The 13321-nt window shown below is 44.7% G+C and overlaps 1 protein-coding gene across 1 annotated transcript in view; it reads left to right on the top strand.

Moving 5' to 3' along the window:
- The window catches only part of AVIL (advillin), a 28146-nt gene that overhangs the window by 4506 nt on the left and 10319 nt on the right, over positions 1-13321 (top strand). The window contains exons 3-9 of the mRNA XM_066613487.1: positions 1108-1304; positions 5407-5515; positions 5657-5767; positions 8580-8785; positions 10260-10338; positions 11118-11216; positions 11864-12017. Coding sequence (XP_066469584.1) covers positions 1108-1304; positions 5407-5515; positions 5657-5767; positions 8580-8785; positions 10260-10338; positions 11118-11216; positions 11864-12017 — 955 coding nt within the window. The remainder of the gene's footprint in view (positions 1-1107; positions 1305-5406; positions 5516-5656; positions 5768-8579; positions 8786-10259; positions 10339-11117; positions 11217-11863; positions 12018-13321) is intronic.

The following is a 13321-nucleotide window of genomic DNA, read 5'->3' as shown; positions in this document are numbered from 1 at the left end:
TGCTTGGAAGCTCCAAAGAACAAGATCCAGTCTCTGGACTCAACAGGCAGGGCTGAGGAAGGCCTTTGTCTGAAACCCTGGCAAGCCATTTCCAATAAGTACTGTATAGAGATGGCAATACTGAGCTAGAATAGATGAAGTGTCTTACTCCAGGGGTTCTCAAAGTGTGACTCCCAGCTAGCTGCAGTATGGGAAGTAATTTTGTATATTATTTTGAGGGGTCACAGCAATGTAAAGATTGAGAATCCTTGCCCTAACACACGTGTTTAGGATGTAGGGCTGGCTCATCTATCGACCAGTTTAAGAGAGTTAAAAGCCTCTAAGTTGCCACCCGTATTGGCATGCTTTGATATGAATATCTATACAATGCAAAAAGCAGTCAAATAACAACTGCAGTTACAGAATCTGCACAAAAGCCTGAGGCCAGTGTGTGTCAGCTGGTTTTGCCCAGATAGTGTTTTTGCAACAGTCCACAAATGATTCTTGTTTTCCTGCTTGCATTATTTATTTCTATACCTTTCTGCTTACAACTATAAATACAGTTTCGGAGAGAACATTGCTGTAGAAGGGGAAGCAAGGAATGAATGATGGAGTCTTGGGATCAGGCTACAAACCTAGCTTTCTAAGTAAATATCAGAGTAGTAGATCACAACCTGCAAAAGTCCAACTCTTTGTTGTAATCAGCCAATATTATTTGGGTTCCAAGCTGCCTATCAAGCTGCCTTGTCCCGAGTCATAACTTTGGTCCATCAGTATTTCCACAATGACAGGCAGAAGCTCTCTAAGACTTCAGACAGCAGCCATTCCCAGCCCAATCTGGAGAAGCCAGGGATTGAACCAGGAACTGACTGCATGGTCTATGACTGAGCTACAGCCCCACTCTAGATTCTCGTATGGATGACAATCCCCATAGCCAGTTGGTGTCATGATACACTGTGAAAATGGCTGTGGACCTTGGGCTGGAGAATCTCCAGGAATGCTAGGCTGGGAGCAAGCCCAGTGCTGCAATGGGTCAATTTTTGGAAGGGGACATGGGGGAATCCATCCTCCTTAACCAACACTTATGCGTATTTTCATTTCTCTCTATGAACTTTGTCCCTTCTGCAGACCCGTAAGCTAGGCAGCACCCTGTCCTATGATATTCATTACTGGATCGGCAAATGTTCCTCGCAAGATGAGCAGGGCTGTGCGGCCATCTATACCATCCAGTTGGATGACTACCTTGGTGGAACTCCAGTGCAGCACCGGGAGGTGCAAGCCCATGAGTCTGAGCTCTTCAAGGGCTATTTCAAACAAGGCATCATGTGAGTACAGGACCCAAGCATGGGGCACAGAAAAAAATAGGGAACCTTTGACCCAGGCCTGGAGGTTTGGGGGCCCCAGCCATTACTATAAGGCAATCACAGAGGCTAAATTGTAGTTCACGTTCGAGGATATTTGTGCAAATTTAATAATAATAATAATAATAATAATAAACTTTGTTTATATCTCGCCCTTCTCCCCAAAGGGACCCAGGGCAGCTTACAACATGTTAAAAACAGATTAAAAACATAATTTAACAGCAAATAAAAATGTATTAAAACACATTAACAGATACCATAAAAACAGTAGTCAGATAAAAAGTCAGATAAAAAGAGCAAAACGCAGCAAATCATAGAGGAATCAGGCCTGTAAAAATACTAAAAGATATAGAAAAGATGTTAAAAAGGCCATGAACTCAGAAGGCTTGTTTCAACAAAAGGGTCTTCAGGCCTCGCCGAAAAGTCTCAAGAGAGGGAGCCATTCTCAAGTCAAGGGGAAGGGCGTTCCATAACGTTGGTGCCACTACTGAGAAGGCCCTATTCTAAATTTATTTCCTTGCATTGGGATTGTCTGAACCTGTTGATAAAGATCCAGACCTTTCAAGACCTTATGAGATGTGCTGGAGTTGATCTGAAGCTGAAGTGTTAAAACAGACCAAACAACATCTTGAAAAGCAAGCTGTTGGCCTAGGCACTAGTAGATGCTCCAGAATCCTCTGAAAAACATAGAGGGGTCCGAATGACAAGTTGACTTGAGCTGAAACTACCACTGATTTAGGACAATAGTTACCTGGGGCGAAAGTAAACATCACTTTAAATACAGCATTGAATGGTGTACTTGGGAGTCTCAGGGCGCAATCCTAACCAACTTTCCAGCAACGAGGTAAGGGCAATGCAACTTCAAGGTAAGGGATCAAATTTTACCTTACCTTGAGGAGGCCGCCGTGACCGCCCCCCAACTGCAGGATGCAGCACATGCCCCACTGGCACAGCTATGCCAGTGCTGGTAAGTTGATTAGGATTGTGCCCTCAATGTCTTTTTTTTGCCCAGGCAGTTGTAGGGGATCCTGATGTAGATCAGGAATCCAGTACAGGGGGTCAACCCTTACCCCACACTATTTTTCAGTTGAAAACTGCCTGCTGCTATTTGCAGTCAAATAGCAGCTTTGGAGGATTTTCTGCAGGGAAGTGAGATGGGGGGGGGGGAGTGTGAACTCCCCTACACCTGCACTGAGGTAACAGTCTGAATCTAAGCCATCTCCTCCACAGCTGCTTTTGGGTAAAATAAAATCCATTGGGAATGCCAAGAATGGGATTCAATGATGAATTGTAGTAATGTCTAGCTTCGCCACAAGTGTGTAGAGCCAGGGAGTTGGCCAGGAAAGAAGTATTCCTGAGGAATAATCATGCAGACTGAAACTGGGGAGGAAGGTGCCCCTTGTCCTCTCTTAAAGGGGACCCTGGGAGCAGGATCCTGCTCTTTCCTCTATATCAAACTACTACTCACATTGAAAAAAGTCACTTCACATCTGCAGCACTAAAAGCAAGGATGCTTTGTATTGGCAAACAACCATATCTACAAATGAGCAATTAAAATTTGCATTTCTGGGATAAAATAATGCCAAAGGGTAGATGAAGAATCAGCTATTTCTCATCATGTTTACCAAACAGAAACACTGGCACATTGTGTAGTTAAGCAAATGTCCCAACGAGCCCACTGTCATTCTTCTTTTAAACCGTGGCCAGCCAGCTGCCCTAGGACTGTCACAAGCAAGGGTGATCTTCATTCCCAAATGTTGCTCCCAGTAATCAGAGGCGTACAAACGAAAGTTCCTCATGTCCCTGCTGACTGGGCAAAGAGGCACCTTTTGAAGTGATCTGCTTAGCAGGGGGAGAGCGACTGTCTCCTCTCATCCCAGTATAGCAGACCCCTCAGTGGCTGTTGCTAGTACCTCCTCTCTGTTTCTTTTTGGATTGTGTGCCCCTTTGGGATGGGGAACCAGCTGTGTAAACCACGCTGAGAACTTTTTCTGCTGGAAAGTGGTACAGTATATAGATATTCCTAGGACTACTATGGCAATCTCTTAATGTGGTTATTGCACTTTCTGTGACATTTCCATGTGGAAACTATATGTTGCCGACTCTGATGCTGCTATACTCATGCTGAATTGGTTGTGCTATGCCTCTGGAGTCCATCTTTTGATGCATTATTTCAGACAATTCCTCATCAATCACTTGTTTGCCACAGTCCCCATCACTTCCGCTTTGCTGCTGTAAGGAATGAGGTTCCACAGCCTCTGCGATACCTTGTGCCACCACTAGATGGAGATAGAATGCTATAGTATTCATTATGTATTGATGAGAGAATTTGTCCCAATGGGTAATGGTGGGATCTTGCTTTAAGAGAAAATCACAGATGCTGATTTTTATTTTTACTTTTTAACATGACAGGTACTAATATAACTGATATATCCCCAGACACTGCCACATTTCTGATCCTGATCCCGCCCCCTCGTGTGCTCTTTTACACAGAAAAAGCTTCCATGGATAGTTTTGTGATTTGGCCCTTAGATTTGTGGTTTAGGAAATAGATGTGTGCCACATCTGGATGATGTAGAAAGGGTTCCCAAACTGTAGGTCTGTGGCCCACCAGTGGGTCACAACCCAATTTTGGGTGGGTAGCGAAATGACAAGGCAGATTATGTGCATCAAGGGTTAAACAACCTGCTACTTGGGGAGGAGATCTGCTGCCCAATCACCATTATAGTCATAGAGGCTTGAGTGGTTGGTTAAGTGAAATGTTTTGTAGGTGGTTCCTGATCATAAAAGGTTTGGGAACCAATGATGTAGATGAATGATGGATGGTATCAATGGCAGGAGGTTCACAGTGCAGTCCTACGGCCAGGTAGTGCTGGTGGAGATGTTGTGCTGGTATCCGAGAACATACAAAATAGCTTCTATCATTTAGAATAGCATTTCTCAACTGTAGGATTCAACTGCCCATATTTAAGAGTTGTAAAGGTGCTTGAGTTTTGCTGGGTGCCAGAAGACAGAATGTTCAGCTGGTTGGAACATTTGCTTATCCAAACAACATGGCAATGCTTTTGTTTGCCACATGGATGGGAAATAGTTGGTTTTTTCACTAACACTTTGGCACCCCTTTATTCAAAAATGCAAATTTAACTGCATCATTTTTAGATATGGTTGTGTCCCAATACAAAGCATCCTTATTAAATTATCTTCTCGAAGATCATTTAGCTGTGGCATACAGGACAAAATGGAGTAGAGATCAGTGGCATTGCTAGATGGGTGTGGAGGTTGCGGACTGCACCGAGTGACGCGCATGGGGGTGTGACACCACTACTGGCCAAAATTTCTAAAATGTTGGTATTTTCTAATAACACCATCATGTTATACATCAATCAATGTGCAGTTTCATGCAGAATGCAATGAAACAATGAAATGAAATGAAACCACATTGAAATATCTGTATTCTATCCAGTTATAGCCAAAAAATGGTGGGGGCAGGCTGATGGTACATCACCAGGAGCATGGGAATGGGAGGAGGTCCATCATGGAAGTGAAGCACTGACCTTCTGCATCAGGTGATACAAACCCCAGTGAAATGTCCAGAAAAAGACCATTGTTGTAGTTGGGGAGTACAGACTCTCCATGTGGCCCCCCTGCACCAGTGCAGTTTAGGATTGGGCTGCCTGGTTGCTATTTTCCTATTTGGACTCCCTCCAAATCTGCTATTTGCCCCCCAAATGTGCTATTTACCACTAATAGTTGTTGGGGGTGATTTTCAGCAGGAAAGTGTCATGGAAGAAAGGTTAAACACCCCTTCTCCCCCGCACTGCAGTCTCATTCCCCGCAAGTGCTTTGGTAATGACATTTGTTTAGTGAATTATTCTAACCAATGGATTGATTAAAGTTAGCAACCCTGAGTAAAGGTTCAGAGCACTGACTGAATAAACCTCTGTTTGTCCATCTCTATTTTTCCAGAGCAGGAAGACATAATTTATGATACCTAAACCTCCATTGGAGGAAGGCGTCCAACTTTTCTGACCCTGGTGCCAATGTCTCTCTCCTTTGCCCCAAACAGCTACAAAAAAGGAGGTGTTGCATCTGGGATGAACCATGTGGAAACCAATGTCTACAACGTCAAGCGCCTGCTGCATGTCAAAGGCAAGAGGAGTGTCAGAGCCACAGAGGTGAGCCTGTGCCCAGCAGTGTTCCTTGCCCTGAGCTCCAACTTGACCCAGCTCCTGCACCCCCCTAATCTGCCCACTGCACTTCACTGCTTTTTCTTCCTGTCTGTGTCTGCTGTGACACTCTCGCCCTCCACCCTGCAGGTAGAGATAAGCTGGGACAGCTTTAACATCGGTGACGTGTTCTTGCTGGATCTTGGCAAAATCATTGTGCAGTGGAATGGGCCGCAGAGCAACAAACAGGAGCGCATGAAGGTGTGTGGACTCCAAAGGCTGGGTTTCTGCACCATGTCCATGCCATTTCAGTCCGTTTCTGTACTTCATTAGAGTTCTGAATAAGTTCCTTCATTGAGGGGGAAGCAAAAGTTGAGGGCTAACGGGGAGAGTTAAAGCACACATTTCTTGTAGCCAGTTTCAACCACAACAGCAAGTATTTACACTAGTGCATGTCAAATGTTCAAAGAGCTTCACATGTATTATTTTGGTAATCCTTATCCAGAGTCCTGTAAGGCAGACCAGTATTATTATCCCCATTAAACAGATGGGGGGGGGGAGAAGACTCAAGGTGAGAGAGGAAGAGAGTGGTTTGCAGAAGACCACCTAGAGACTTACAGCCCAATCCTATGCATGTCTACTCAGAAGTAAGTCGCATTAAAGTCAATGGGGCTTACTCCCAGGAAAGTGTGGATAGGATTGGACTGTAAGTATGGCTTTGATCAATCGGAGCACCATAATTCATTGAATGAGCCATTTCCAGTTTCACTCTATTGATCTCATGGGAGAGCTCTCTTTGATAGCATGTAATTGGTGCAGAGTTACCATATATTTGAACCAGGGACTTTCTGCCTCACAGGTCACCTGCTTGAGCACCACATAACACTGCAGCTGAATATGCAGATGATCAATATTTTTTAAAAAGGAAAGTGTCATCACATAGAGAAAAATTCCAGCATTGCTTCTGTGGTGACTCCCCTCATTAGGGGATGGGGCTGTGTAGCTCAATGGTATAGCACCTGGGAATCCTATGGAAAGTCCCAAATTCCATCCCTGGCATCTGCAGGGAGGACTGGGAAAGACCACTGGTCTGAACCCCTGCCAGTTCATCCAGAAAGCACTGCGCAAGTAGACCTGCAGGCAGGTCAGGACCAGGTGGCTTTCTATGTTCCTTATATGATGGTGATGATGAATATTTATAGATCTCTTGTCAACAAAAAGTAGTTGACAGAGCTGTTCAAGCCATTTCTGCCCAACGTTGCATACATGCAACAGGAATAAAATGTGTACATCTGTGGGTTGGTCAGAAATGGGTTAACATAGTTAAATAAATGAATAAATGGTTCCTTGTCCCCAAAGGGCTACCAATCTGGGAGACCAAATCTAAATGCGTAGCAAGTGGCATGTTGCCTAATTTGGCTTTCCATGTTCATTTGTGGCCGAGTGACCAGGTTGTTCCATGTACATTAAGCTGGGCCACAAAAAGATGTTGCTGCCTTTCCACCCAGGAGGTGATAGGAAGAAGCTGGTCAGCTAAAAAGCTGAATGGAGGAATGTGAACTTCCTTCCTGGTGCACCAAGTGCTTACTGCTCTAAGGCAGGCAGACATCTTAAACATTTTCATAGCGAACCTTCCTCAAATGAGGATAAAAGTAGCCCAGCTCCTCAAGTGTAAACAGATTAAAAGTAGGTGACAGAGCTACTCATGTCCCAGGCATGGCACTAGGTAGATCAAGGAAAGAGGAGCAGCCATTGGACCATGGCATTGCTCATGTCTGGCCTCCAACACCATGGTATGTAATGTAAGAGGAGGGAGGCATCTTGTACTGATTGGTGCAGGAGAGGCAGACAGGAACCGGGGCCTTGTTCTGCACCAATTTAGTGATGTTATTTACAAAATTCAGGTGAAGAGAAGGACCAGGAAGGAACTTACTTCTCTTGTTTCTGTGGCTGTACTGTACTGTACTATGGTGCCCAGTGGTGTAGCTAAGGGGGTGCAGGGGGTAGCAGTTGCACCAGGCATCAAGCGTTAGAGGGACAACAAGCTGAGCTTGACACTAGTGACCAAAATTGTGAAAATCTTGGTATGTATGAATAATACCATCATGTTATACAGCATTGGAAAGGTAATTTAATGCAGAATGCAATGAAACAAACTGCATTGGAATATCTGTATTCTATCTAAAGTTATGGCCAATTAAGCAGAAAATGAAAACACAACTGCCTTATGGAACAAAAAGTGGGTTTTCTTAACTTAAAACTGACCTATGAGACAGATTGTTCTGAGAGCCAGTGACATATTATCATGTTATTGATATGTTGCAATGACATGTTATCCTGATACAGCATGAAACCAATAAGGTGTTAATAGGAGTTAGCTCTCATTTCCATTTATCATAATATAGTTACCCCTGCTAACTGGGTAAAAGGCACTTTTTCAAGTCGTGTTCCTCTTATATTTAGCAAGGGGAGAATAATCATCCCTCTTCACCCCAGCACAGTGGCTTGAACCTATCAGGGTAACACTTTTTATTTATTTACTTAATTAATCTGATTTTGTCTGAGTGGGGCTACAAATCTTCTTTGACCCCAGGTAACAGATAGATGCCTTAGCTATGCCACTGACTGGGGGGAGGCAGCAGAGCAATTAGGTGGCAAGCTGCTGGTGTGAGGAGGTGGGTTTCTCCCAATTTTTACTTTTTTAAAAGCCTGGGTGTGACATCACTTTGGGTTGTGACATCACTTCTGGGGCAACATTTTAAGCTTGGCACCGGGCTACACGATCATTAGCTACGCCACTGATGGTGCCCCTTGTAGGTGAGTTAGCAATGAATGAAGAAGCTATGGGTAGGGCAGAGAGAAAGGAGGATTAAAGAAAAAAGAGAGGCTCCAAGCATGTTGCTTTATAAGCTGCACTGCAGCCTTGTCCTGCTGTACTGAAGGGTGGGCTTACAGGGTGGCCGGCTAGCAAGTCTCAGCAGTGCATTGTTGTTGGGAGCACTCATCCCCAGCTAACACACACACACCCTCTGGAACCTTGTGCCTGCTTTTGTTAACCTGTTATCGTCTATAGGCGATGCTCCTTGCCAAAGATATCCGTGACCGAGAGCGTGGAGGCCGGGCTGAGATTGGGGTGGTGGAGGGTGATGATGAAAAAGCCAGCCCAGATCTGATGAAGGTGCTGGAGAGTGAGCTTGGAGAGAGGCCGCGGGAACTCAAGCCTGCCATTTCTGATGAGGTGGCAGACCAGCAGCAGAAGTCGAACATCTTGCTCTACCGGTATGTGGATAAGACCATCCTTGTCTCAGAACCCTTCACTGTTGCTGTCACTGATGGAGTAATGGAGTAGCAATGGAGTGGATGGGATCTGGTGTGCATGTGCTGTGATACTAGCTCATAAAATCATTGAGTTGGAATGGATGCTTCTCCTTTTCCTTTGATTGCTGGAGAAAGGTCTAAAAGCTTTCAATTTTAAACTAACCATAGCTCTGTAAATTGTCTGAAATTGGGGGAACATAAGAACAGCCCCACTGGATCAGGCCATAGACCCATCTAGTCCAGCTTCCTGTATCTCACAGCGGCCCACCAAATGCCCCAGGGAGCACACCAGATAACAAGAGACCTCATCCTGGTGTCCTCCCTTGCATCTGGCATTCTGACATAACCCATTTCTAAAATCAGGAGGTTGCGCATACACATCATGGCTTGTACCCCGTAATGGATTTTTCCTCCAGAAACTTGTCCAATCCCCTTTTAAAGGCATCCAGGCCAGTCACCATCACCACATCCTGTGGCAAAGAATTTTGCCACATCACTGTGGATGTTTTACCACATCACTGTGGGGAACAGTGTTTTAACTGTGGTTTGTTCACAAATCAGGATATGGAACCAGAGCTTGATCATGGCTTGTTTGAGCAAGCAACAGTTAATATAAGCCACAGTTTCCCTGAGTTTGAATGACAGGCAGAGCTGTTTAAAATTTGCATTAGAAGTTTTGGCCTCCTTCACTGTATGAAGGAGGAGTAGAGGGTTGGGGGAGCAGGCAAAACTGCAGGACTGATTCACCCAGAAGAAAACCACAGTTCCGGACCATATTGTCCCACAGTCAGAAATTATTCACATAGAAGGAAACCATATTGTACCCTGTACCACAATCAGAACTGAGATGTTCCTGTGTGACAATGTCAGCTGAGCAAATACCTATTGACTCCCTTTTGGTGGTAAATCTTTCAGCAGATTCCCACATATATGTACATCACTCTGTGAGTCACACCTGAATGTCTGAGCTGTCTCCCTTGGTAAGCATTGCATAAAAGATAATGTGAGGTGTAGTGAAACCTTTGCGTGTGATGTTTGATGGGTGATGACTTTCAGAAAGGCAAAGGCATTCCTTGTTATTGCTATCTTTAAATGATGAACACATTTATGTGAACCCACTCTTTCTCCTGAAGAAGGGTAGGCCCTGGAGGGAGAATGATTAAAAACTTTGGAAGAGTCCTTCACCAAGCTGCAGAGATTTTAAAGAAGATCTTGGAACTGTTGAAAAATGCCTGTGTTAGAACTGATGTGAAAGAATTTGAGGTAGCTAGAAATGACCCTGTGGAGAGGGACAGAAAAAAATAGCACTGCATCAAATTTCCATTTGTTGGCAACTTGCTTGCCATGTTCTCAGCCCCCAGGTAACCAATGCTCTTCAATGACTTAAGAGGAAAGTGGCATGGAATGAACTTGCTCCCCTTTTCCTCTCTTCTAGTGTCTCGGACTCTGGAGGAAAAATGCAAGTCACAGAAGAAGCCCAAAGGCCCCTCATGCAAGAGATGCTGAACCATGATGTAAGCCTGCAGTGGAGATTCAGCTATATCAGGGGCCTCCTTGGTGTGAAGGCCTTTTAGCTGCGGTCCACCAACCACTAACAGTAGGATAAGCTTAACTCAGTTGGTGAGATTCTTGGAGAATCATTGCCATGTGGACTGCAGTCATTGACTTTGATTCAAGATATGCTGTCTTGGAAACACCACTGAAATCCATGGAAGTGGCCAGTGAATAATATGATGCAAACTTTGGCATAATATTATGGAAATGGGTCCATAGCCATATTTATGCTATAGATTTTAAACAGTTTCTCTCACCATGGAAACTGGACAGCATTGGCCCAAGAACCTGCACTCCTAATCCTATGATATGCCAGCCTCTGCTCCTCCCATTCTCCAATGTTCTAGCTCAGAACTCTCCTCCCCCTCCATATTTTGTCCTCTTCTCTCTCCCTTTTCCAATCCAAGGAGTGGAGGCAACTGGGTGGACAGACATGGGTGCCCCCCCCCCACCAAATCTACTGCCTGAGATGACCACATTAGTTGGCCTCATGGATGTGATTTCAATTTTCACTTCAGGTTTTGTCAATGTAGGCACAGTGAGAAGGGGCTGGGCTCAAGGATTTTCAGATTCTGCCCATTTCTCACAGATGAACATACTATACTGGTTCACGTGATACTGTGGATGTCAGGGCCAGTTTGGAGGTAACTGTGTTGTTTGAACCAGCCCACTGTGACTCCAGTCAGGAGCCGGGGAGGCTGTTTCCATGGGGTTCTGAAACTTCTTCTTTGTGTCTCAGGACTGCTACATTCTGGATCATGGTGGCCTGAAAATCTATGTGTGGAAGGGGAAAGGAGCCACTAAGATGGAGAAGCAAACATCCATGACCAAAGCCTTGGTATGATGAGAGTTCAGCTTCATTGTGCCTTCCTAACTGCCCCTTTGAATTGAAATGGGGGTTAAGATGAAATATGGTATTATTTTTATCAAAAATGCCAAAGGACAAAATCAGTCAAAGGATGAGCATGACTGTATAATGAAATGCTAATAATGCTTAACATTATGTGACTTCGAGCCGATTTTATACATTCTAGCTGCATTTTATACATTCTAACTTCTAGGAATTTTTCTAGAATTTGTCCCTTGTGAATCGGTCTCTTCATTTTTCTCCTTATTTTGACTTCGGGGCTTTAAAACAAATGACAATGCAGGGCAGGCCATTGCAGAGTTAAAATGTGGTTATAGTAGACAAAGAAGAGCCCTTGGCAGTGTGTACTAGTTACAGAGGAGGTGGCAGAATGCTCAGGTGCAAGGACAGAGGTGATACAGGTGCAAAAGCTTCACTATTTTAATCTGGGAACAGTTGGAAAGGAAGGTAGGTAATTTTATCCTCCTGCTGATTTCATTCAGATTAAATTCTGCTGAAATCCTAACTGTCCCAGTTCAAGTGACCAAACCAAGGCTTTATGGGATGCCTGTGGCAGAGCAAGAAAGCACAACCACCAGTTTTTTCCTGACCTTGTGGTACTTGCTTGCCCCCTGCAGGAATTTATGAAGATGAAAGGCTATCCTTGCAGCACCAACCTGGAGACTGTACATGATGGAGCAGAGTCAGCCATGTTCAAGCAGCTGTTCCAGAAATGGACAGTCCAAGACCAGACCGTGGGGTTAGGAAAAACTCACAATGTTGGCAAAATTGGTAAGAAAGATCCTATTTTTGGATGGGGTGATATACAGGCTGAGCATCCCTTATCTGGACTGCTTGGGATGGGGAAGTGTCTAGATTTTGGATGTCTGGATTTCGGAATAGAATAAATATAATGAGGAATTCTTCCTCTTTTCTCTGTTATCCATATAAAAGGGGGCCTGCTGCAGGGCCTATGAGAGGAATTTTATCAGGGGGTACAAAGTTTATTTTGCGCCCCTTTACAAAGCGGGAGGGGTGAAACAGAGTGGGGGAGGATGGTGACAGGTGAGCAGAATGGGGCACCGTCTTTAAACAGGGTGGGGGGGAGGGGGGAGACGACTGGAAAAGTCTTTGGAGCCCAGGTCTAGTCACCCATGTGACATCGCAGGCTAGATACAGTAATATGGAAAACCAAGAACACTCCTAAGCCTCTCTAAAATCTTTTGAATATACATAGAAAACCATGCAGAAAATTAGCATCATCAAATTTAGGCTCACACTAGAAGGGAAAGTGTCCTGTGCAGGCCAAAACTTGCTTCTGCAGCAGCTGTAGTCTTACAGCCATGCCCCTGAGTTCCTATATGCTCCTTCATGGTAAGCTGATCCACAAGCCAAAGAGCTCCTGTAGCAGGCCACTTTCCTCCCAGATTTTAAACTGTGTTAAGGAGGGTCATGTATGCATTTTCGGCCCAGCATATATGGCTTGCCGGTAACTGCAGCCTGATGTTTGTGGTAGTGTCCCCAGCATCCCATGCAGTCAACAAGTCTGAGTAGATAGGAAAATGGAAGATCCCAGGAACTTTCTGGGCCTCCTCCTTTGGCTCCTGGGCCCCCTTTCTGATCCTGGGGCCGGGTACAAATTACCCTCTTTACCCCCCTTTCCTAGGTCCTGGCCTGCTGGCCTCATTGACATTTGCACAAGACCTTCTAGTGCCTTCTTGCTTCAAAAGGGCCTCTGATGCTTCCCTCCCAAGGCAGTCATGGGGCTCCTTAATCCAGATCAGGAGTGGATTGGTGGCAGTTAATGCTGTGCTCCCAGTCCAGACGTGCATCCCCTGAAGCCGTATTGATTGTAAAAAGAAAAAAAAGCATGCAACACTGTACAATGTAGTTAACAACATACCTAATTTGACCCTAAAACTGACTTAAAATGTGAATTATGAATACCAAAATAATTGTGGAAAATTTTTGTCTAAATGCAGAATTTGGCTTTTGTATGCAGAATACACCCTGGTGTATCTTTCGCTTTGGACTGCCTCTGCCTGTTGCTCGTATACTGTTGCTTGCTTGCCACACTTCCCTAACCAGTGAGACGT

The sequence above is a fragment of the Tiliqua scincoides genome, chromosome 2, assembly GCF_035046505.1.
Source record: "Tiliqua scincoides isolate rTilSci1 chromosome 2, rTilSci1.hap2, whole genome shotgun sequence".
In the NCBI taxonomy this organism is placed as follows: Eukaryota; Metazoa; Chordata; class Lepidosauria; order Squamata; family Scincidae; genus Tiliqua; species Tiliqua scincoides.
This window is presented reverse-complemented; position numbering and strand designations above follow the sequence as displayed.